The 23795-nt window shown below is 36.7% G+C and overlaps 1 protein-coding gene across 2 annotated transcripts in view; it reads left to right on the forward strand.

The window, feature by feature from the left end:
• Nucleotides 1–10292: 10292 nt before the first annotated feature.
• Nucleotides 10293–23795, forward strand: part of Lipf (lipase F, gastric type) — a 17857-nt gene continuing 4354 nt past the window's right edge. Inside the window, exons 1-7 of one of the 2 annotated variants that reach the window (XM_021191279.1) lie at nt 10293–10390; nt 14380–14492; nt 14638–14755; nt 15381–15579; nt 16675–16784; nt 18914–19050; nt 21819–21965. In XM_021191279.1, coding sequence (XP_021046938.1) covers nt 14391–14492; nt 14638–14755; nt 15381–15579; nt 16675–16784; nt 18914–19050; nt 21819–21965 — 813 coding nt within the window. In that variant the 5' untranslated portion in view covers nt 10293–10390; nt 14380–14390. Of the gene's footprint in view, nt 10391–14379; nt 14493–14637; nt 14756–15380; nt 15580–16674; nt 16785–18913; nt 19051–21818; nt 21966–23795 lie in introns of those variants that run through there. The other variant, XM_021191282.1, reaches the window with a different exon arrangement.

Raw genomic sequence — 23795 nt, forward strand, 5'->3', positions numbered from 1 at the left:
GAGAGAGAGAGAAGAAGAAGAAGAAGAAGAAGAAGAAGAAGAAGAAGAAGAAGAAGAAGAAGAAGAAGAAGAAGAAGAAGAAGAAGAAGAAGAAGGAGGAGGAGGAGGAGGAGGAGGAATATACTAGAAGCTGATTTTTATGCATGATGGTCAAATTAATGGGTGCAAAGAATAAATTGGTTCTGGGATGGCATGATGAACAGAAGTAATACACACAATTCACTTATTGATAAATCTCTGTCTTAAATGTCTTAAATGGCTTTTTATTCTGTGGGCTTTTGTAAGTTTCAAAGACAGCACTATCTTTGACGAACTTAGATATCTAGTCTTGACTTTTCTATTAATGCATATGAACATACTTCAGCAAACCACTTTTTACATAGATCCTTCCTTTTCTGATGGCCTAGCACTTACTATTGTTTATGTTCCCCTAGGTCAAATTCCTCAAATAGTGAGTATTTTATCTTTCTAGTCTATAATAGGGGCTATAGAACTGACTCAGCTGTTAAGATAATACACCGTAATTGCAGAAGGACTGAGTTCAATTCCCAGCACCACAACTACCTGCAGCACCAGCTTCAGAAGATCTTGTGACCTCCTCTGGTTTCAATAGGCATATGCACACACATCCACATACCCACAAACAGACAGAGATAAACAGAGACACAGACATATACATGTGCATGAAAATACACATAATTAAAAATAAAATATAATCATGATGGTGTGTATATGTTTCCACCTTGATGATAATGGACTGAACCTCTGAACCTGTAGGGGCAGCCCCAATTAAATGTTGTCCTTATATGAGTTGCCTTGGTCATGGTGTCTGTTCACAGCAGTCAAACCCTAAGACGGAAGTTGGTACCAGGGATTGGGGCATTGCTGTGATGGTTCTGACCATGCTTCTGTTTGAAAGAATGTGGATTTGGGGACTTTGGGGTTAGAAAGCAGTGGGATGCTTTATATGGGGCTTAATAGGCTATCCTATTAGGAATATTAAAGACTTTGTAACTGAGAGCGATTTGAATTGTGTGGACCTGGCCAAAGAGGTTTTAGTGGAGAATTTCAATATGTGGCCTAAAGCCTGTTTTTGTGGTATTTTGGTGGAAAATATGGCTACTGTTGCCTTGTCTGAAGAGTCTGCCTGAAGCTAAGGCAAAGAGATTCAGATTAATTGCATCGTCAAAGAAAGTCTCAGAAACGTCCATCATAGACTTTGTTCTCTGATTAAGACTCATGAAGAGCATTATAAGCTAGCATAGGAATATGAGAAAGGAAAAAATATAAAATATATGGTTTGAGTATTAAAGGGACATCAGGAAGTGGAATGGAACTGAATCCTGTGTTCAAGGATATTCAATTGAATTAAGGGAGTAGGGACCTTGGGACAAGAACCCACCCAGCTAAATTCAGGTCAAGGTATGATAGTACAAGCTTTTAATCCCAGGAGGTAAACAGGAGGCAAAGATAAGCAGGTCTCTGAGTTCAAAGCCAGCCTAGAACAGAGCAATTTCTAGGTGAAGAAAAACTTAAATCCAGGATTAATAGACCACAACTTTATTCCCAGTGCTTAGTAGACAAACATGCAGATCTTTGAGTTCAAAGTCAGTCCATGGAGCAAGTTCCAGGACACTCCAAGTGAAGGAGTTTGAAAACTGAAAGCTGGTGATGATGTAATAGAAAAAGAGGGCCATGTTCCAGCTGCAGCAGACAGCAGAACTTGTCCGCTTTGGCCACATGGGTCTGGCTCGAGTCCAAAATAGAAGGGACTCCAATTGCTGTTGGGTATCTGGAGCTAAGAAATTAGTGGTGATTAAGAAGAGCTCAGCATCACTGAGGTGAATTCTCCTGGAAAGTGTTTTCTGAGAGCACAAAGAAGCTGTGTTCCAGAGACAGCCATGGTTGTACCTCGTACTGAAGCTGTACTTGGTAATGTGTAAGAGTCACCCAGGTGGTACTGGTTTTCAAGGCATGAAGGGGTCATGAAGAGCAGTTGAGGCTTGGCATACGCAAGCACACTCACCCTTCATACACGTATGCATTCAACAATGCACATGCACACACACGGACTTTCCATAGCCAGGCACTGTGAAGGGATACACCTGGCAATCCTCGCACTCCAGAGGCAATAGCAGGTTATTCATGAGCTAAGACCAACCTTTCATACACACACACACAAAAAAAACTCTTTCTCAAATCACCAAGGTATGGAGGATATAGCTGAGTAACAGAGTCCTAGGCTTCATTACCAGCTCTTCAAAAAACTAAAAAGAATATTACTCATTGTATATTATATGTGTATAATCCTACTTAATGTGGAAAAATTGAATACTGTTTCTCTTAGAACACAGATGAGGGTAGGAAGCTACGGTCTCCAAGCAACTTCAGTGTTGTTCATGTTTCAATGTCTGGGATTCACACATGATCTTCTAGGCTCCTCTAAAGGGCTAGTGTCACTTCTCCAGCTCTGCTCTCTGTAGGACTCTGAGCTCAGATTGATGTACTCCACTGCTGCTGCTGTTCGTGGTGATCAGCCCATGGTATTGGCATCTCCAATATGCTGGGGTCTTCTGCTACAACTAGGCTTCATCAATAACCTCTAATAGGCTCTCTTTATTGTGCCAAACCTCAACACCCCTGCATGACCCCTTCAGCCCTAGACTATCAACTGCAACTGAGGCGGCAACTTTAGAAATGGCCTTCCACAAGGCCAGCCTGGTCTACAAACTGAACTCCAGGACAGCCAGGAATACACAGAGAAACCCTGTCTTGAAAAAACAAAAAACAAGAAAGAGAGGGGGGGGAGAGGGAGGGAGGGAGGGAGGGAGGGAGGAAGGAAGGAAGGAAGGAAGAAAGAAAGAAAGAAAGAAAGAAAGAAAGAAAGAAAGAAAGAAAGAAAGAAAGAACTTAATTGTCTTCCATAGCCTCTCACAATGCCCAGCCTCAGAACTCCGAATTCTTACAGAAAAGTAATAATATTATGTTATTTTATAGCAACTATTGTATCTTACTAGAAAAATTTTTATGTTCTCTTTTAATATCTTGTCTTAGGTTTTACTGCTTTGAACAAACAACATGACCAAGACAACTCTTATAAGGACAACATTTAATTGGGGCTGGCTTTCAGGTTCAGAGGATCAGTCCACTACCATCAAGGCAGAAGCATGGCAGTGTACAGGCAGGCATACATAGTTCAGGAGGAGCTGAGAGTTCTACAACTTTATCTCAAGGCTACTAGCAAAATATTGACTTTCAGGCAGCTAGAATTCCAGTGTCACACCTACTCAAACAGGGCCACACCTTCTAATAATACCACTCCCTTGGCCAAACATGTACAAACCATCACATTCCACTCCCTGGCCCCTATAGGCTTGTTCAAACATATGGGTCTATGGGGGCCATAGCTAAACATAGCATAATGCAAAATACATTTAGTCCAACTTCAAAAGTCCTCATAGTCTATAGCAGCCTCAACAATTTTAAAAGTGCAAAGTCTCTTCTGAGATTCATCCAATCACTTAACTGTAATGCCCAAGGCAAGACAAGAAACCAGCCGGACAAACTCCAAACTGCATCTCCATGTCTGATGTCAAAGCAGTCTTCAGATCTCCAACTCTTTTCTCATCTTTGTTGACTGCAACAATCTTTTCTCCTGAGCTGGTTCCACTCCCTGCAGTAAGCCCATTAAAGCCAAGGAAACAAGATGTGTAAGAGCATGGCTGAACTGCAGAGATGTTATGCTGAGTCAGAGAAACCCAACTGGAAGAGAACATATCTTAAAAGTGCATCTGTTTGAATTTCTTAAATACAAAACTTCAGTGAGAGAATACACGCTGATGTTCCTCAGGTCCAGACAGTGGAAGGAATGGAAAGGATTGAAATGTTATATCTCTTGATCATTCTGATGGTTCTGGGAAAACATACAATTACCAAAAGTCCTAAGACATCAGGAATAAGGTACATTTTATTGCTTATAAACTGGACCACAATAAAGCTTATTAACAATTCTAGATGGCTTTAACTCCTTTGTCAAAGATCATGTGACCATAGGTGTGAGGATTCATTTCTGCATCTTCAGTTCTATTCCATTGATCTACCTGCCTGTCTCTGTTCCAATACCAGGCAATTTTTATCACTATAGCTCTGTAATACAGATTGAGGTCAGGGATGGCAATTCCCCCAGAAGTTCTTTTATTGTTGAGAATAGTCTTCACTATCCTGGGTTTTTTGTTATTCCAAATGAATTTTCAAATTGCTCTTTCTAGTTCTATGAAGAATTGAGTTGGAATTCTGATGAGGATTTTATTGACTCTGTAGATTGCTTTTGGTAAGATGCCCATTATTACTATATTAATCTTGCCAATCCATGAGCATGAGAGATCTTTCCATCTTCTGAGATCTTCTTTGATTTCTTTCTTCAGAGACTTGAAATTCTTGTAATATAGATTTTTTCACTTGTTTGATTAGTCACACCAAGGTATTTTATATTGTTTGTGACTATTGTGAAGGGTGTCCTTTCCCTAATTTCTTTCTCAAGCCTTTTTATTCTTTGCGTAGAGGAAGGCTACTGATTTGTATGAGTAAATTTTATATCCAGCCACTTTGCTGACCTTGTCCATCCAATGTGTGTATATGGGTAAAATGGTTGGAGATTGTTGGAAATTGCTTCATCCACCAAGTGTGGTGTGTGTGTGTGTGTGTGTGTGTGTGTGTGCACAAGCATGCATGTGGGTGTGCATGTTCCCTCACCTTTTTACTGGTGTCAGAGAATCAAGCTTTGATCCCTCAATGAAAGGTCTGCTGAGTGATTAATCATTAGCTCTATCCCCTGCCTCAGTTAACCCTGACTTGTCATAGCTGGCAATCAACAAGATGTCATCCGTTTTTGTCTCTTGGACCTTTCTCCTAGGATGGTATATGTCACACATTGCTAGTTCACTAGGAAGATTATCTCTGTTTTCTGCTAATATGATCTTGAAAATTTATTAAAATGTCAAGTATTTTTGTTGACTTTCTCCAATGCTCTCCAAGGAGAATCAGTTGTTATTAGTATTTCAAGTTTTGTTATGATTGTCTTTCTTAAACTCTCTGTTTCTCTTCTGGGTCCTCTTGAACATTGCAGGAAACCATGCTCTCCTCCCTGTGGCAGTAACTTCCTATTTTGGAAAACTGTAATAAATGCATTCTGTCACTTCCTGGAGAAATTCCTCAAACACCTCTAATGGTTTCTATCAATCAAACCTTCAGCTTATTGCTTATTTTAACCCCGGGATTGAAGCTATGTTAAAGATTGTTCACTCAGAAAAAGATTTACTGGAGAAAGGGAAGATATGAACGTGGTGGGGAGGAGACCCAGGGAAGAGGACATTGCCTTGTCTTTTATTTTCTTCATGCTTTCTTTGCTTAACTCCCAATGGAAATGTGAAGAATTAATCTGTATGGATTGGGCAAAATCAATTACTGATGTAAATAAAATGAGGGCAAATATTTTTCAAAAGTATTTGCACCATCAAATAGAGATTTAAATCTAAATGGAGTAGTCCTTAAAGGCATAAAGAACCATGAGCCTGGGAAATGGAGAAATCATTAGAGGAAACAAAGCATTACTTTTCAATATCCAGAGCCCCAAATTGGTTATAAGACACCTGCTACTAGTCATTACTAATCTTTGCAAATGACTTTGTATGCATCTGAGATAAATCAAAATAATATCATCTTTTAGGGAGAATGTAATTTAAAAGACAAGGCCAAAAAGAACCCAAGCTGAATTTCATATATGTCAGTACAAAAGTTTAGCTTATAACAAAAGCCCTTGCAGCTGTAGAGAATGTGGGAAGTTGATGGGGGTCAATAAAAATGGTAGGTGGGCAGAACTGTTGAAAGCATGGGCCATCACCAATGTATAGCTGAGTGTACCTGGATGTTTTTCTTACTTGTAAATTGGAGGTGGTACCTTGAGAGTGGCTCTACAACTTGCACATAATACATAATAATGCAAGTAAAATTCCATATAATATTCAAAGTATAATATTTGTTTAATAGACTCTTAATAACCTCATAACCGTGTGACTTGGGTAGTGAATGAGGCAGCAAAATTGACAAAGAAAATTTGAGTCAATACACCTCAGACCTTTCTTTCTTCCATTCACTTTTTCATAATTCTATCACTACACCTATGAAACTTTAGGTAATTTAGACTTTAGATAACTTTAGACTCTTCAATGTCTTTCTTATCTTTCAATTCCCTTTACTATATTAGAGAGTCCATCAGAATCTTTGTTACCCACACAGAAACCAAGCCTGGGGTAGGAAGGAAACCTCAGCAGGATTAAGGCTAGAATTTGTTGACTCAGGGAAGGATATCAGTATCCTTATCTCTCTATACTTAAGGGATTAATTCAAGACTAACTGGCCAAGTTGTAGCATAGCCAACTTGCTAAGACTAGTCTTTTCTAAAAATTCTAAAACACATCTACCTTCCTCTCTTCACAGAAGTCAACAAAACAGATCCTGCTTGATTTTCAATAGTCTGTTCTACTGTTGCCTTAAGGATTAGGAATGAAAACGCTTTCCCTTCCCTATCTCATCCTGGTGTAGAGGAGCATTGTGTTAGTCAGTTTATCTATCTACCCACCCCCCCGATAAAGCCTGAGAAAATCAACTGAAGGAAGGAAAGATTTATTTATGTTGGACTCTTGTTTCCAAGGTTGATTGGCTTCACTGCTCTTTGTCACTATGTGTGGCAAGGCAGAATATCACGGTGAGAGGATGTAGGGCAGTAATGTCTAATGACAGACAGAATACAGGGAGATGGAAACAATTCAACACTCCTTTGAGAGTATGCCTGCCACCTGTTTCTTCCAAGCAGGTGCTACTACCAACCAAATAGTCTGTTCATCTATGAATTTGTCAATCCAAAGACAAGAGGGAGCTTGGAGCAAATTCCTCATTTTGGTAGGTCACAGTAAGATGGTGGTTCCTCCATGTCTAGATCTTAAAACTACTGAAATAATGAAGATATCATAAACCACACACTCCTTCAAGTCTCCTACTTTGTCACAGTAATATTTCCCTGGAAATCCTCTGAATAAATGAGATTCAGTCAACTATGTTCAAATTCTTTTTGGAAAATTCGAATACATAATCAAAATTAGGTTACTTTCCATTGATGATTTCATCTAATCCGCAAGATAGATAGATAGATAGATAGATAGATAGATAGATAGATAGATAGATATCACAAGCATACATTCATGTTTTCTATGTTGGCATTTTTCTTGAATTTCAGATTCCCAGGAACAACCACCTGCTTCATGTTTTTTGTTTTTGTTTTTGTTTTGATTTTTTTTTTTATATATCCCCTTTGGCAAGAATAGATTCCTTGGGTTTCAAACATCAATGGTGTCTGTCTCAATGTTTCAGAATCAAGGAACTATTTGTACAAGTCTAAATAACGTTCTCTGGAAGTTTATGAATTGTTTTCTAAGGCAAGTTACATTTGCTCTATTACAGATACAGATATTTAAAAAGGCTATTCAGGATTTATAATGGTAATAATAACTCCAAGTTGAGAAGAAGAGTAATAAGTGGTATTAGTGAGAGACAAGACAACTGATAACCCAAATGTACGTAAAAGTGAAGTTACAGTAAACTACAGAACACTGGGAGAATGAGAGTTCATGAGGAAATTATATATATATATATATATATATATATATATATATATATATATATATATATAAAATAAGAAGGAGAGAAAACCTGGGGCTCCATACACAAAACGAGAAAGATAGAAGGGTAATTGTTCAACTGTATCAACACCTATTGTATATAAATTCTGAAATAACATGAGCTAGAAGTGGCCTCAGTGGATTAGCCCACAGATTAGAAGTGGAAATGATGGATCAGCACATGAGACACTCTTTATTTGATTCTCACACTAATAATAAAGGTAGGGATATAATTTGAGGATTGATACAATCAAAATATATCATGTATGTGTGAAAATACAGTCATATATAATGAATACATGCAAATAAGTGTACTATACCTCAAAAGAATGTACAAGTATTATATGTTATTAAGTATGTAATATGTTAGGCATATAGGAAAATAATTTTCTGAATTTAATCATTATACATGATATATATGTATAGAGTTATCAGCTTGTTCATGTATGGAACTACTATGCTATCTATCATAATTTTACATAACTAAAGTAAATTTTAAAGGAAAATCTAGTTTCTTATCATTGTTGGCAATTTTTATCATTGATATTAGCAATAATTATATTCTATTTTAACTTTTTCTCATGTATATTTAATCATCTTCTTTTGTATTATACTTCCATGAAAATAATTACATGACTATTTTTAATCATAGTTATTAAAAAGTATATATTACATATATTAGTTAAGCATATGCATAAATATATACAGAAAATTTATAATTATTTTTATCTCTTTAAACATCTTCTAAATAAAAACAATATATGTATATATTGATCATGTATATATTTTATTCTAGACAAATAGTAGGCATTAAGAAATAATAGTGAATGAACAAAATGCAGTTCTGGAAATTCAGTAGTGGAGGGGTGATGTATGTGTGTGTCTCTGTGTGTCTCTGTGTAAGTATATTTCTTTGTGTCTGTATGTCATTCTTTATGTGTATATGTCTGTGTGTCTGTCTGTGTATGTGTCTGTGTACATGTCTGTGTGTGTATCTCTGTGTGTGCATGTTTGTGTGCATATGTATGTCTGTGTTTGTGAGTGTGTATCTGTCTGTGTGTCTGTAGGTCTGTCTGTGTGTGTGTGTCTGTCTGTGTCTGTCTATGTGTGTCTGTCTATATGTGTCTGTGTGTCTGTCTATGTGTCTGTGGATGTGTGTCTATCTCTCTGTTTGTGTGTACATATGTATGTGTCCAAGTGAAGAGCCATAATAACCTATCATATAGTAAGTCTACAAATACAGATAAGTACAAAGTCTCACAAGAATGTAGGAATAGATTACTAGCCCAATATTTAATAAATAACACTGTATGGATGGTCTTTCTGTAAACTTAAACCCAATGTGAAGACAGGGGGAAAGGTAGAGGAAAGAGAATATGAGGGCAGTGAGTTCAGAAAGCATCATGTTGTGAACTGGAAACTGAACCTGCCTAAGTAGAGTATTTGACTATATTATTACTGCCAGAGAATCAGATTTAAGGCATGTATTGAAAAGTGAGAGCATGTTTGCTGTTCAGCTGCAAGATCATGGATCTTTTAACAACTAGTTGAATCAGTACTCCCCCCCCCCCCAAAAAAAAAAAAACTCTTAGACCAAAATCCTCTTCAGTTACAGTGAAAGACCAAAAGGACACACCATATTTTCTTTTTGTTTTTATTTAAGAAAATGAGTGAAGAAACATAGTTTACTATTTGCTGGTGGCCTGAATTCTAATCATCTTAGAACAATAAAGCTTTTCATTTCCAAGTTGTTCTTTATAATAAAGTATCATCTTTGCCTTTACAAATTTAGTGGCTGTCAATGACAACCAGGGCATAAGGGAATTGGAACCTTAGCATGTGTGAATATATAAACACACTTAGTATTTGATAATTCCCAATGTTGCCTTTTACTTTTATATTCATTTTACTTCTAGTTTCTTGAGTTGTGGAACTTTGAAAAACAGTAGATTAAGGATTAACTTTTTTCCCTAACAATAATTACTTCTTCACTATTTCTGGTATATATTTAAGTACTGTTATGGAAATATGGATGCTAAGAATAATTTGCATTGTTCAAACTCTAACCAGGAAATTTCATAAAGACTACGTGACATGGCTCAATTGTTCTTAACAATCAAGGGCCAAGTTTCATATATTAGTTTCAGGGCAAAAGACAATGACTGAAGACTCATAATAAATCTTCAACTTGGCACAGAAAAAATGGCTTATCTAACATCCAATCAGAGTAGCCAGTGGTAGGCTTAAAAAAAAAACAAAACAATCAAGTCTTTTACTAGCACAAGCCTTTTAATCTAAGCCCAGTTACAAAATCATTTGCATTGTAAGTCTTGCTCAGTGGCTTTTATATGCTTAAGTTTCCAGTTATCATCTTTATTGGTTCCTAAATTACTTCTAATCAACGATCCTTTGGACAATGTTTGCATTTGTTAAAGGTTAAAGTTGAGGAGCCAATGCCATGTGCAGTCATCTGAAATATTTGATTTTAAGGTTTGTGCTTTAATATTGGATGATATCCAGATATGAAGGACCTATGATAGTTTAATAAGAGAGTGAATAATCATTTCTGGGCATTGTTAAGATTTGTATATAAGGAGCAACTGTCCATTAGCTAAAGTAGGCAACCAGAGAAGCAGAATCCTGTTTCTGAAGGCACTGTAAGTACATTTGATGACAAAATTAATTGAAATATTGGTCCTTTTTTCTTTATTTTTTATTTTAATTTTTAATTAATATATTTTTTACACTCCATATTTTATCTCCCCCTCAATCCACCCTCCAACTGTTCCACATTCCATACCTCCTCCTCACCCCCTGTCTCCACATGGATGTTCCCATCCCCCACCCCACTTGACTTCTAAACTCCCTGGGGCCTCCAGTCTCTTGAGGGTTAGGTGCATCATCTCTGAATGAACATAGACCCAGAAGTCCTTTATTGTATGTGTGTTGGGAGCCTCATATCAGCTGGTGTGTGTTTGGTGATCCAGGGTTTGAAATATCTCAGAGGTTCAGATTGATTGAGACTGCTAGTCCTCATACAAGATCGCCCTTCTCCTCAGCTTCTTTCAGCCTTCCCTAATTCAACAAAAGGGGTCAGGTGCTTCTTTCTGTCCATTGGTTGGGTGCAAATATCTGCATCTCTTTCAACTGCTTGTTGGATCTTTCGGGGTGGGGGGCAGTCATGGTAGGTCCCTATTTGTGAGCATTCCATAGCCTCAGTAATAGTGTCAGACCTTGGGACCTTCCTTTGAGCTGGATCCCACTTTGGGTCTATTGCTAGATCTTCTTTTTCACAGGTTCCTCTCCATTTCCATCTTCACTTCAACCATCATGGATAAATGTGTCCATTTAATTTATGTATTATCCTTCTAGAATTTGGCTAGTATTTTTCTCTGTTGTGTGTAAATGAAATTCTTATTTACTGATAGGTGAATTTGTCTATTAATGTCATAAATATCTACTGTGAAGGTTAGTTTTTTCATGTTATCATTTTGAAAAACAATTGGTCAGCCCTTTTACATCATAGAAATCAATATTATTGATATTGAGTGGAATAACATCATCCACCAATTGGTATCAAATTAACAGCTATCAGTAACATTGCTCAGCAGGCTACTAATGTAGTTCTTCATATTAAAACTCAAGGAACAGAAGTTTGATTTGCATTGTAAGATTCTTTAGAACAGTTGTTCCCAATTCATTTCTTATATATGCTGCTTAAGGCCATTCCAATAAAGGATTGTGGTAGAGGGCAAGATAATCTTTAGAAACAACCAGTACAGTTTTGGCATGAATGTTTACTATATACTTGTTGGATCTTGTTTTGCTCATCTGCAAAGTAAGGAACATAAGGCCAAGAACTTAATAGGGCTGTTTTAATTAAATATAGCAATGCCAATAATATCTACTTATAATAAGAGTGATAATACTTATACTTACTTAATTATAATGTTTGCATCATTGGGAAACAGACTCTTGTTTGTCCTATTTTACAGAAAAGGAAACAAATTGTGAAAATAACTCACCTGCAAATTATATGTGTAAACACACTATTGGGCATGATATAGTTACTGATACTGTCCTGAAATATGTTACCGGGTGTTTTATGGAATTTAATTATGCCCCAAGTATTTTAGAACCTTTCTTGTTGACGTTTGTTATTGGGGTATCCAATACCTCAAACCATTGTTTGAATAGCCTCACTTTATAAAGGTAAACTATTTAAGACAAGAAAAGCTTTAGAGGAACTATCACTTCTTTGATAGTCTAATAACGATCTGGATTGAGCATTAAAATGGTTGCAAGTCTTTGTAAATTGGTTTATCCCTTCCTGAATTTCCATTATACAGAGAAGTTTTAGGTAGATCCATTTCCAGTGACAACGTTGTATCCAATTTCAACACTAAGTGGCTTCGTTCTAATACCAGAGGATTGGATTTAGGTCTTGGAATTTCTAGTTCAGCCCCTGAACATAAAGAGCTTTGCAAAGTATGCTATATTAATAAAGAACCATACAGTGTTTATTGAAATAGTGATAGCAACTGAGACTTCACCCTTTTCAAAGAATACCATTTGAAACAAATGATACAAATCTTATAAATTCCTCGCTGTACACAAAGTATATTTTATTTATTGTTTATTTGTTTGTTTGATTGTTTGTTTGTTTGTTTGTTTTGAGACATGGTTTCTCTGTGGATCCCTGGCTGTACTGCATCTCAGTAAAGCAGGCTTGCTCACAGAGATCCTCCTGCCTCTGCCTCCTGAATTCTGGAATTAAAGGACTGGTTCACCATGCCTGACTTACTAAAATATTTTTTATACATAATTTCCAAATTTGCTTCTACTTCACCCTACTCACAATATAAAATATATTTTAGACATACTGAAAAGATCTTATTTTAAATAATTCTCAACAAAACATCTCTTCAAATGAGAAAAATATTATTTCTCACTTACTTGTATTTTTGTTAAGTTTAATATAAAAATATTCTAAAATTCATAGTTGCTATTTATATCATCTAAGTAAACTTAGATGGCATAAGTGTAATGCCAATTATTATTTATACTAAAGAATAAATGCAATTACAACCACACAGTGAGAAAGAACTTGTAATCTTCCCTTATAAAATCAATGCTTATAATTTGAAATGAGAATCAAAATATAAAAACACAAGTAGCTAGAATCTACTCTAACTTTATGAGTGATTGGCTATAGTAAGATAGAATCACCAGTTGGGTTATTTAAATCTAAAATTTTCATTCATTTATCATAAGCCTGCATTGCTTTACAACTACTTAAAGGATAACCATTTTGAAACAAGTTATATGAAAGATGGATCATTTAAGTAGGAGCATAAATTCAACTGTTTTAAAGGGCATGTTTTCTAAAACAGATTTTTAGTGTATAAATATGAGAAAATTCTTTATATAAGTATATATGAGTAAAGTATATATTTTTAAATAATAAATCAATCCTTTTTGCTGTTAAATACTTCTGGAAAAGGTATGCAGCTATATAGTACACTGGAAATATATAATCTGATTTGTCTAAGTAATTTTGAAGAGATAATAATTTAGGAAAGAAAATTGAAAGAGCAACTCTTTTTAAAAATTATATCCCACCATTATTCTAGGTGATGTCAGCTTTCTAATTCATACAATGATTTCAAATCAGCCAATAGTTATAAACTGGCTGCTATTATCTTAGCAAAACGATAGTTCTATTTATTTCAGGTCATATGTGACTGCCACAGAGAATGTCACATAAGAATGTCAGAGAACAGCTTTGGAAGTTGGTTCTGAGGATCAAATGCAGGTCATCAGGCTTGCTTTTAACTATTAAGCCACCTCTCCAGTTCCATGATGATAGCTTTAAATGCACATTAAGTCAAACTTGATTTAAAGTCATCGGATACCCACTTAACTTTCAGTCCAAATCTGTGATCACAAAGCAAGTTTGATTCAAGTCTTAAGCATACAGAATAATAAACTTGTGCTTCACCTAATAGACAGAAGATTGTTTGCTGGTTAAAATTCCATCTATAAGGCTAGAAAACTGAGTTGAAAATGCTTTTCAAAGGAAAGAATTAGGATTTAGTATATGGTTCCATTGGTAAAGTACTAGCCATCCATGGTTAAGGACCTGAGTTCCATTCCCAAACCAAGTAAAATAACTTCTACTTGGGTATAGTAATCTGTGCTGGTAAGCCTAGAGATAGGGTTCTAAGAAAGGTGGACCCCTGGGGCTCCCTGACCAGTGTCCCAGCCTATTCAACAAACTCCAGTAAAAAAAAAAAAAAAAAATGCTGACTCCTAAGGAACAGCAGCTGAGGCGATCATCTGCCCTGCTACATATACCTATTTGAAAGTCCATTCATACTTTTGTGTATGCATACACACATTTGCAAATGCATATGTACACACAAACCTACAAAAGGTAACATATGTACATACGCAGAGAGAAAACGAAGAAACAATCACGGTGAAAACATTTTAAACAGTAAAATTAATTTGCCTACATGTTACTCTGGTTGGTTGCTCAGCAGAACGTAATCAAGCGCAATCATCTCTGTACTTCTCTTAGAGGTAAAATCACCCCAAACTCTGATTTTAGGGAACCATAACACAGTTTATCCCTTTGTTCCAGGGCACTTCAAGATGTGGCTGCTATTAGTAACAAGTGTGATATCTGCATTTGGAGGTGCACATGGCCTATTTGGAAAACTGGGTCCTGAAAACCCTGAAGCAAACATGAATGTTGTGAGTTACTGACGAGTAATACTGGGATTAGTGTCGTGATGGATCTAAACTTCTAGTGAATAATTAAAATTCATTGAAAGTATCTGTTAGAAGCATTTTAAAACTAATACTTTAAAGTTTTTTTTTTTCTAATTTTCCTCCTCAGAGTCAGATGATAACTTACTGGGGATATCCAAGTGAAGAATATGAAGTTGTTACTGAAGATGGCTACATTCTGGGGGTCTACAGAATTCCTTATGGGAAGAATAATTCTGAGAATATCGGTATAAACTCCTTTCATCCCCTCATTTATCTCTCTTCCTTTTTACCTTATTCCCTTTCCCTCACCTATCTCTCTACCCTCCCCTATCTTCTTTCCTCCCATTTCATTTCTGGCATATAATATAGTAAACAGATTCAGTATGTACAATATAAGATGAGGGTATAGCTCAGTAGTACATTTACCTAGCAGATACAATGCCCTGTGTTAATAAATACAAATGCAATAAATGAAAATATAATGTATGTACCAAAGTGATCACTTAATAGTTAAAAGCTACTCATATAGGTCTTGGATTCAATCCTCAGTACCCACATGCTAGCTGCTCACAACTGTCTATAATTTCAGTTCAAGAAGATCAGATGTCCTCTTCTGGCTTCTGAGGGCTCCTGCACATATATGGTTCACATAAACACATACAAGCTTACATAAATACGCACACAAAATTATAAATCTTTAAAAAGAAATAAAATGCACAATTTCATCAATTTTAGCACATGAGACACAATTGAGAAAAGGTAATTAGGATATCAAATACAATGTCAACAAAGTGAACATATTACTTCTGACTACTGTTCTACCTACTATAAAGAATAAATTTATAACATTTGAATAATCTTCTTCCCTAGGCAAGAGACCTGTGGCGTATTTGCAGCATGGTTTGATTGCATCAGCCACAAACTGGATTGCAAATCTTCCAAACAACAGCCTGGCCTTCATTCTAGCAGATGCTGGCTATGATGTGTGGCTGGGGAACAGTCGAGGGAATACATGGTCCCGGAAAAATGTATACTATTCACCAGACTCAGTTGAATTCTGGGCTTTCAGGTAAAGAAAGAGAATAATTCAAAATGGATATGCATTTGGGATCTACAAGCATGGCCATTCTCTTGCTCACCTTATCCAACTATACTCTAGGCAGGAGATGAAGGAAGCTGTATCATTTGTTCCAACACTTGAGTCTTCTATACACCTCAATCCAAGGGCAGTGTTTCCTTTATGCTTGCTGTGACCTCCATACCAAAGGTCAAGAGATGCCTAAAAATGCTTTTCCAAATAAAAGAACAACACAGCAGAAGTTAGGATTCAAGGCAATTCACTGTTCCGAGAAAGTTGCAAAGCCAATTGACTAGGGAGGTGTCAGAACTGGGGCAAAGGGGAACAAAAGTCTTCATCAACATCAAAAGCCAAAATGTTAGGCACAGAAAATTTATCAAAGGAGCCCAACATCTTCTCATACCCTAGTATTGGAAATGACTGAGGAAGATAGTTGACGAGAGGATCGGGCTGATCTTGCTGAGGCACAAGAGAGTTATGATGGTTCTGAAAGCTGGTAGTAAGTCTGCAAGTACCTGGTATAGTGAGAAGGAGGTAGAGAGACCACAGTAGAACACAAGTATGTTGATAGGAACCCGATCTAGTGAGGTGTTGAAGTTCATTCTGTGCACAATGAGAAGCCACTAAATATTGTTCAACTTGAGTTCTCATGTTTGTATCATTCTAGATTATTTGTGAAGAATGTTCTACAGAGATGGGACTCAAATAAAAAATGGAATGTAGAATACAAGTGCTTATTAAATCTGATACTATATTTCAGAAACAAAAATAATATCCACCCATAAATACCTATCTTGTTTATATTTAGATTATGGCCATTATACATGCTTAAAAATGATGACCTTTGCTTACAAGCAACTACCCCAAAGACACTTGGTATTTGGGGTTCTATATAACTGGCAATAATTAAAGTGTCTAGTTTTCTATTCCTCTAGAAATAGAGTTTTTTCTATAAATATGCTTTTCTTGGCTTAGATATAGTTTGTTTGTGAATGTGGGCCTAAGAACAAGGTTGAGAGTGAAGGGCTTGAGTTTTAGAAACTATAAAAAGAAAATATATTTTGTTCAATTTATTTCTTCTTACAGCTTTGATGAAATGGCTAAATATGACCTTCCAGCCACAATAGACTTCATTGTACAGAAAACTGGACAAGAGAAGATACACTATGTTGGTCATTCTCAGGGCACCACTATTGGTAAGTAAAGCACTGAGACTGAACAGTTTCTATGTCTCCATCAAGTACCATTGCTACTGCTGTGCAACTTTACAAAAACACCATGGCCATTGGAATCTAGTGATATAAAGACAATGGATCCTCCTACCCCAGAGATGGATAAATCAAACAGTAGAATAAATAACTAAACCAAATGGCATCATCTCCATCCACAGGCCAATAGAGTGGCTCAGATACCAGTCCAGGCCAACCCGCTTTCAAGGGAGCATGTTCTAGTCTCTCAGTTGAATTTGTTCCTTTCACTCCACTACTTCTGAGGAAAACCAGATCATTTTCCCAAATAATATACCAAAGAAGATAAATTAAAATCTCTTATTGTAATATCACCTAGATTGGGGGAGAGGGGCAGAAAAGAAATGCATTAAAAGTAACATGGAGTTCACCAAACCATGGTAATGCTATGGAAAATATACCTGATTGGGGATTTTAAGGAATCCCAGAGGGCTTTAAAGCCATTTTAAACAGACAAAGCCTGTAAACACTCTCTGAGTAAAGATGTAGAAGACTAATGTACATCCAGACTGGTGTTCTAGGGAGGGAAAACAGCAAGTGTAAAGAATTACAAGATGGAGAATGTGTTCAGGGAACAACAATGATGCTGTTCACCATGGGGATGAGTCAGAGTAAGAGACAGAGAGAAACAGAGTGAGATGACATTGTGGCTTCTGAAAATGATGTAGTATAAAGGATTCTTGACATGTTGTAAAGATATCAGCTTTAATATAAGTAAGAAGGGAATCATAAAGAGATTTTTAATAGATGAATTGCATGATCCATTATATGATCCTTCTAACTGCTGAAAGGCAACAATGGGAGGAACTCAGAAGCAGCTGCATGATGTATACAGTAAATCATGTCAGAGATTCTGGTGAGCTAGATTACTAAAGGGGTGGAGGAGAGATGTGAGAATAATGATGCCCAATCAATCAGCATAAGTGTATAAACATACATACATACATAAACACATATACACATACACACATACATACATATATATGTATGAAAATGAGGTACTGCCAAAAAACTTTACTAAAATGTTGGATCTACTGTATATGAAGCAAAAATAGGAGTAAAGGCAATGCTGTTTGTGTCTTGGACTCTTGGAATAATGAATATTGCTTTCTCCAAAGTGAGGAAGGAAGGGCTATAAGAAGAGCTGCTATGTAATGACATTAGAAACTCAGTTTGGAAACATTGTAAGTCATCTATTGAAGATGCAGGTAAAGATGTCAAGGAGTCAGTCGTAAACAGTATGAAGTTCAAGGAAGAGTGCTAGACTGAAACTACTCAACAGGATGCATCATCAATGAGACTGCAGTTAATATTCCAAGGAGTCAACTAAGAGAGCCAAGATGAGAGGTGTTGAGACAAGCCTACATTACTCCTGTATTTAGAAGATGAGAGTTCTGTGATAGAGCAAACAAATTCAAAGGTAGTAATAGTGATGTGTAAGGGCAGCTAGAATTCTGTAATTCAAAGACAGGAAGTATTGATTAGTGTTTGAAAAGCTAAGTGAAATTCAGTCTCAGAGGTAATTGTTAGAATTGCCTAGAAGTCATAGGCCTCTTTGTTGTTGCTGTTGGTGGTGGATTTTTGAAACAAGGCTGGCCCGTGTATCTCAGGCTGGCTTCAGACTCCAGATCCTCTTGACTCTTCCTCCGGAGTACTGATATCAGCCAGTAACTGTGCTTGGCTAGAAGGGGCTCTCATGTCATTAACTTTCAATGACACATATAACTTAGTGTTGTGTCTGTAACCTGAGGGTATAAAATCACTACATTGAGATGCAGTGCAATGGTTTTCTTGGCACTTACTGAAGTGAGTAAAGTTGCTTGCCTTGACAGTGAATTTCTCCACTCGGCTTTCCTCGTGAGTTACCTTATGACTGAACCTATCAATTCTTTTTCCACTAATGAATATCTTTAAATGTTGTCACTTTGCTTTTACATATCTCAAAAAACCATTGTGCCAACTTTGCAGTGTGCCTAAGGTGGCATCTCTAGCAAGTCCAAGACAATCTCACACTTCTAAAAGCAGAAAAACCACACACATAAACACATCTTCTTCACTGATGCTCTGTTCTATTTCAGGTTTTATTGCCTTCTCTACCAACCCTGCTCTGGCTAAAAAAATCAAGACATTTTATGCATTAGCTCCAGTTGCTACTGTGAAGTATACAGAAAGTCCCTTTAAAAAGATTTCACTTATTCCTACGTTTCTTTTCAAGGTATGTGACTAAGACACCCAATTGCTATTAAACTTTAGATTGATCAAAATAAACAAAATGTGCCTTACATAGTCATATCCTCAAACTGAATTGTACATGTCTATATTATCTCTCTCAGAGCATTAGCATGTGTGGATCCCCTCTTGCCTCTGAGATTCCCATTTATTCCTTTGGTTTGGGTTAACTTGCAGTGGGTTGTCAATGGCACTAAATGTTTGGCTTTTTCAAGGATGTTTCACTGGCCAAGCAGTCCACACACCTGTGTCAAGGTAACAGGGAATGGAGTATCACAAGCAGAGAAAAAAATAGTCAAATAAGAATCCCAGGCAGGGCCAGAGAGGTATTGATGGCATCTGTTACAACCCGTCCACCACGCACCAGCCAAAAGGAAAAGAAAGAAAGAGAGAGAGCATGTCTGTTGGTGTCATCCTTGGTCAGCTCATGTTTAGTCAGTCACATCGGTGAGACTTTATAGACGTAACTTCTGGCATTATACGGATACATGTCTCACTTAAAACTCTCAGACAATCTGGCTCGTATAATCTTCTGCCCCTTCTTCCACAATGTTCCCTGAACCTTAGGTGTGGGCGTGTATTGTAGATGTATCACTTGGGACTGGACTCCACAACTCTGTACTTTGACTGGTTGTAGTTTTCTGTAATAGTCTCTTGTCTGTTGCAAACTAAGTTTTCTTTAAGAGGGGTGAGGGCTATACGTATCTGTGAGTATAAAGACAAAATATTTAGAATGTAGTTAAGAATTACATTGGTTTAGTAAAGTGGTGGTTGTGGGATCTCCTCCAAGATCCATGACTTCACTATCCCTGAGTAGTTGGATAGGTTTCCTGTATCAGGAATGCATTCCTCTTGTTGAGTGTGTCTTAAGTCCTTATTAGGTTATTAGCATGTTTTGTGTGTGGCTACTGCACTCTTCAGGTATCTTGCCATGCTGGCCATTATTGCGGTTCATGGCTGTCATAGCTGTTTAGAACTGATAGCTGCTTCCTCCTTTGGAAGTTTGCAGGAGTTAGACATTCCAGCCAGGTCCAACTCAGGGGCTTCTGGGGCTGAATTTGCTAGTGTCTTCAGTAGTAGTGTCTTAATTTTCAATGCTGGAGTCAACCAAGGGCTATAGCAATAGTTTATAATGTTTTGGAAGTCTCTTGAACAACCGTGATCAACAGTTTCAACAACTCAATGAGAGATTCTCATGTCTGGTGTTATGTGATGGTCTTTGGCTCTTAGAGATGGTGCTATCTCAAGATGAGAAATTCAAACTCCTTTAATTTAATATAAACTCATTTAAATTCATTTAAACTACATATGTATATTAATACAAAATTTTGCATGCATTGTAAGGTTTCATTTTTAGGTAGATAGTGTATAATAACATGTCTTACGACTTTTACAGACATCCTTACTGTCATATTACCCTCCTCCCTTTTATTTCTGTAATTATCCCTGCCCTTTCCTTAATTTGAGCCCCTCTTTCATCCCATAGCTCCAGTCAGATCATTAATACCCTGATATTCCACTCTCATCTCTCCTACCCTGTCAATGGTCCCTTTTTACTTTTCTGGCTTTGTAGCTAATCCAGGACATATACTCACATACCTAAATATTTAGAGCTAGCTGCCTCAAAAAGACAGAACATAGCATATTTATCTTTCTGGGTTTCAGTTACCTCAGTCAATGTTCTATTCTAGATATATTGACCTGAAAAGTTCATGAGTTCATTTCTCTTTACAGCTGAATATATTTTCAAAGTGTATATGTTCTGCATTCTCATTATGGACATTTAGATTGTTTCCATTTTCTAGCTACTGGGAATAGAGCAGCACTGACCTTGGCTGAGAAAGTGTTTTTGGAGTAGCATGTGGAGTTTGGACATGTGAATTGAGAGGTATAACCGAGTAGATTTATTTTTAGCTTGTTGAGAATTCTCCACACTGATTTCCTGAGTGGCTTCTCATGTTTACAGTCTTTTCAACAGTGTGTTCCCCCCAACAATTTTATTGTGTGTTGCTTTGCTGATTTTTACCATTCTGGCTGGGGTAAGATGAAATCTCAAAGCTGTTTTAATTTGCATTTTCATAATTGTTAGAGACAATGAACAATTTTTTTGAATTTTTTTTTGAGCCACAGTGCTTTATGTTGTTGTTGCTGTTGTTATTTTTGTTTGGCTTGCTGTTTGTTTGTCCTGATTATCCTTTCCTTTTTATTCTTTGAAAATATTGGGTTCTGGGCCCAATATTTGAACAAGTTGTTCACTGGTGTTTTTTGTTTGTTTGATTGATTGATTTTAAATAATTTATATATTCTGGGTATTAATTCTTTGCCAGAGGTATAATTAACAAAGATTCTTTCCCATTCTGGGGGCTTCTGCTTTGCCCAGCTGGTTGTTTCTTTAGCTACGCAGCTTTTTAGTTTTATAAGGTCCAAACTTCAACAATTAGATTTAATTCTTGGACAAGCAGAGCCCCACTCAGAATGTCCCTTCCCATACCTACATCATGTGTGGTACTACTGCCTCTGCTTTCTTCTAGAAGTTTCAATGTTTGAGGCTTCATACTTAGGTCATTGGTCACTTGGAATTTATTTTTGTACGTGGTAATGGGTCTAAAGAATAGGAAATGAATAAAAACTGAACTTCTAAGCAACTAAGGAAAAATACAAGCATGCTCACACCTGCATGAGTTGCTTCAGCAATGAAGTGTGCTTTCTGCAGCTACGCTGTTGCTATGTTCTGATGACACTTTTATTTTTCAGGTGATATTTAGTAACAAAATGTTCTTGCCCCACAACTACTTTGATCAATTTCTTGGTTCCGAAGTGTGCTCACGGGAGGTGCTAGATCTTCTCTGCAGCAATGCTTTATTCATCTTCTGTGGATTTGACAAGAAAAACTTAAATGTGGTATGTATGCATTGTGGTCACCATGAACGAGACTTCCCCAAACACCATTGCATTATCATCAGCCCTTAGAAATGATACTTCCGGAGAACAAAGACTCAGCTCACAACCGTGCCCAGAGCGTTGTGATGGATCACAGAGAAATTACAAGCCACTGCTCATTCCAATTTTATCTCCTGATCTGATTCAAAAATATGATTGGCCTGTGACCACCTAAATGCCCAGCATGGTATTAACATTTTGTGACAGAAAGAAATGAGCTTTATTGGGAAGGCTCTCCTGAGGAACAATACATAGTCATCAAATAAATATTGTAAATTATTTTAATCCTGCTGGACATTCCCATTAGTTTTGTAAAACACACTTTAGAGAGGCAGTGTAAGAACTTGTCCATATCTTGATCTGCATTTCTACTCCCTGAGTTGAAGCTTTAAGACCTGTATGAGAAAGTTCAATATCAGAACATCCTTAAACATATGGATTCATGTTAGCCTAATTTAACTCCTACCTTTGGAACTGATTTAACCCCCTGTATTTGTGTCCTCACACACAAAATATGCACACAGAAAATATATTGTAAAGTTCAAATCTTCTAATATATTTAGTACAAATAGATCAGAACATTAACCACATGACATGTGACCATGGTGTGTGTGTGTATACAATTATATATACACAAAATATATAACATATATACATATATGTGTGTGTACATATATATTATATATAGACATACATCTGCTGCTTTTTCTTTTCTTTTCTTTTCTCTTCTTTTCTTTCCTTTTTGTAGTACTACAGGTGGAACCTAGGAATTTTAGGATCATGCTCTACTACCAAAATATATTGTCAATATTTTTTAAATAACTTTTTATTGTGAGACAGGGTCTTGTTAAATTGCCCAGTTACTTAATCTAAAGCCAATGAAGGGTTTTAATCAGGGATTCTCACGATCCAGCCTCCCAAGTAGCTGGAATTATAGAGCTCTATTTCTAATCTTTACTCTCATTTATACATTTACACATTTAAAGTCCTAAAGAAATGAATTCTCTTGTTAAAATATATAGTATTCTATTGTTTAAAACTGTATACTAACTCCTGTGCTCATTGGGAGCATAGTAGTGAAATCATAGCACCTGTTTCTATGGAGACCAGTAAGGTTCAGTTGTCCTTCTCAGTGCTGATGACCCACTCTATAGCTGGATAAATGCATCAACATTTGTTTATATCTGTCCTTAGGTTCCACTTATGCTGGTAAGGGTCATTTCTTCTTTTTAATTTGAGGCTGTTTCTCATTATGCATGAGGAATGCAGCAGAGCAGCCTGTCCTTATTACACCAATAATCAGATTGGTTCTTATATTGTATCAATAAGAGTTTTCAGAGAAAGAAAAGAGATGCAGAGAATATACAAGATTAGAGCACATGTCTTCTGCATGATGCTTACATGGAGGGAAAAGTTAGCCCCTTTTATAACAGTCAGTTAATTTGAGTTTGTCATACTCTAAGACCCACTACTCAATTTGCATGCGCAACCTGGAAACAGAACTTCAGAATGCTAAAGGATCTGAGTAGGTAATCTAGGAACCAGCTAGAATACTATAGCTAAACATAAGCAATGGTTATCATATAGACGTGCATACCTGTCTCTATATATATATTAAAATTATGCAACATGATGAATCTGTATTTAATATTTAATCTCTTGAATGCTAACAAATAGAAAGTTGAAATTTTAGCTTCAAAAGCTAGGTAAAACTAGCTTCAGGCCGGGCGTGGTGGCGCACACCTTTAATCCCAGCACTCGGGAGGCAGAGGCAGGTGGATTTCTGAGTTC

This window comes from Mus pahari, chromosome 1 (assembly GCF_900095145.1).
Source record: "Mus pahari chromosome 1, PAHARI_EIJ_v1.1, whole genome shotgun sequence".
Classification (NCBI taxonomy): domain Eukaryota; kingdom Metazoa; phylum Chordata; class Mammalia; order Rodentia; family Muridae; genus Mus; species Mus pahari.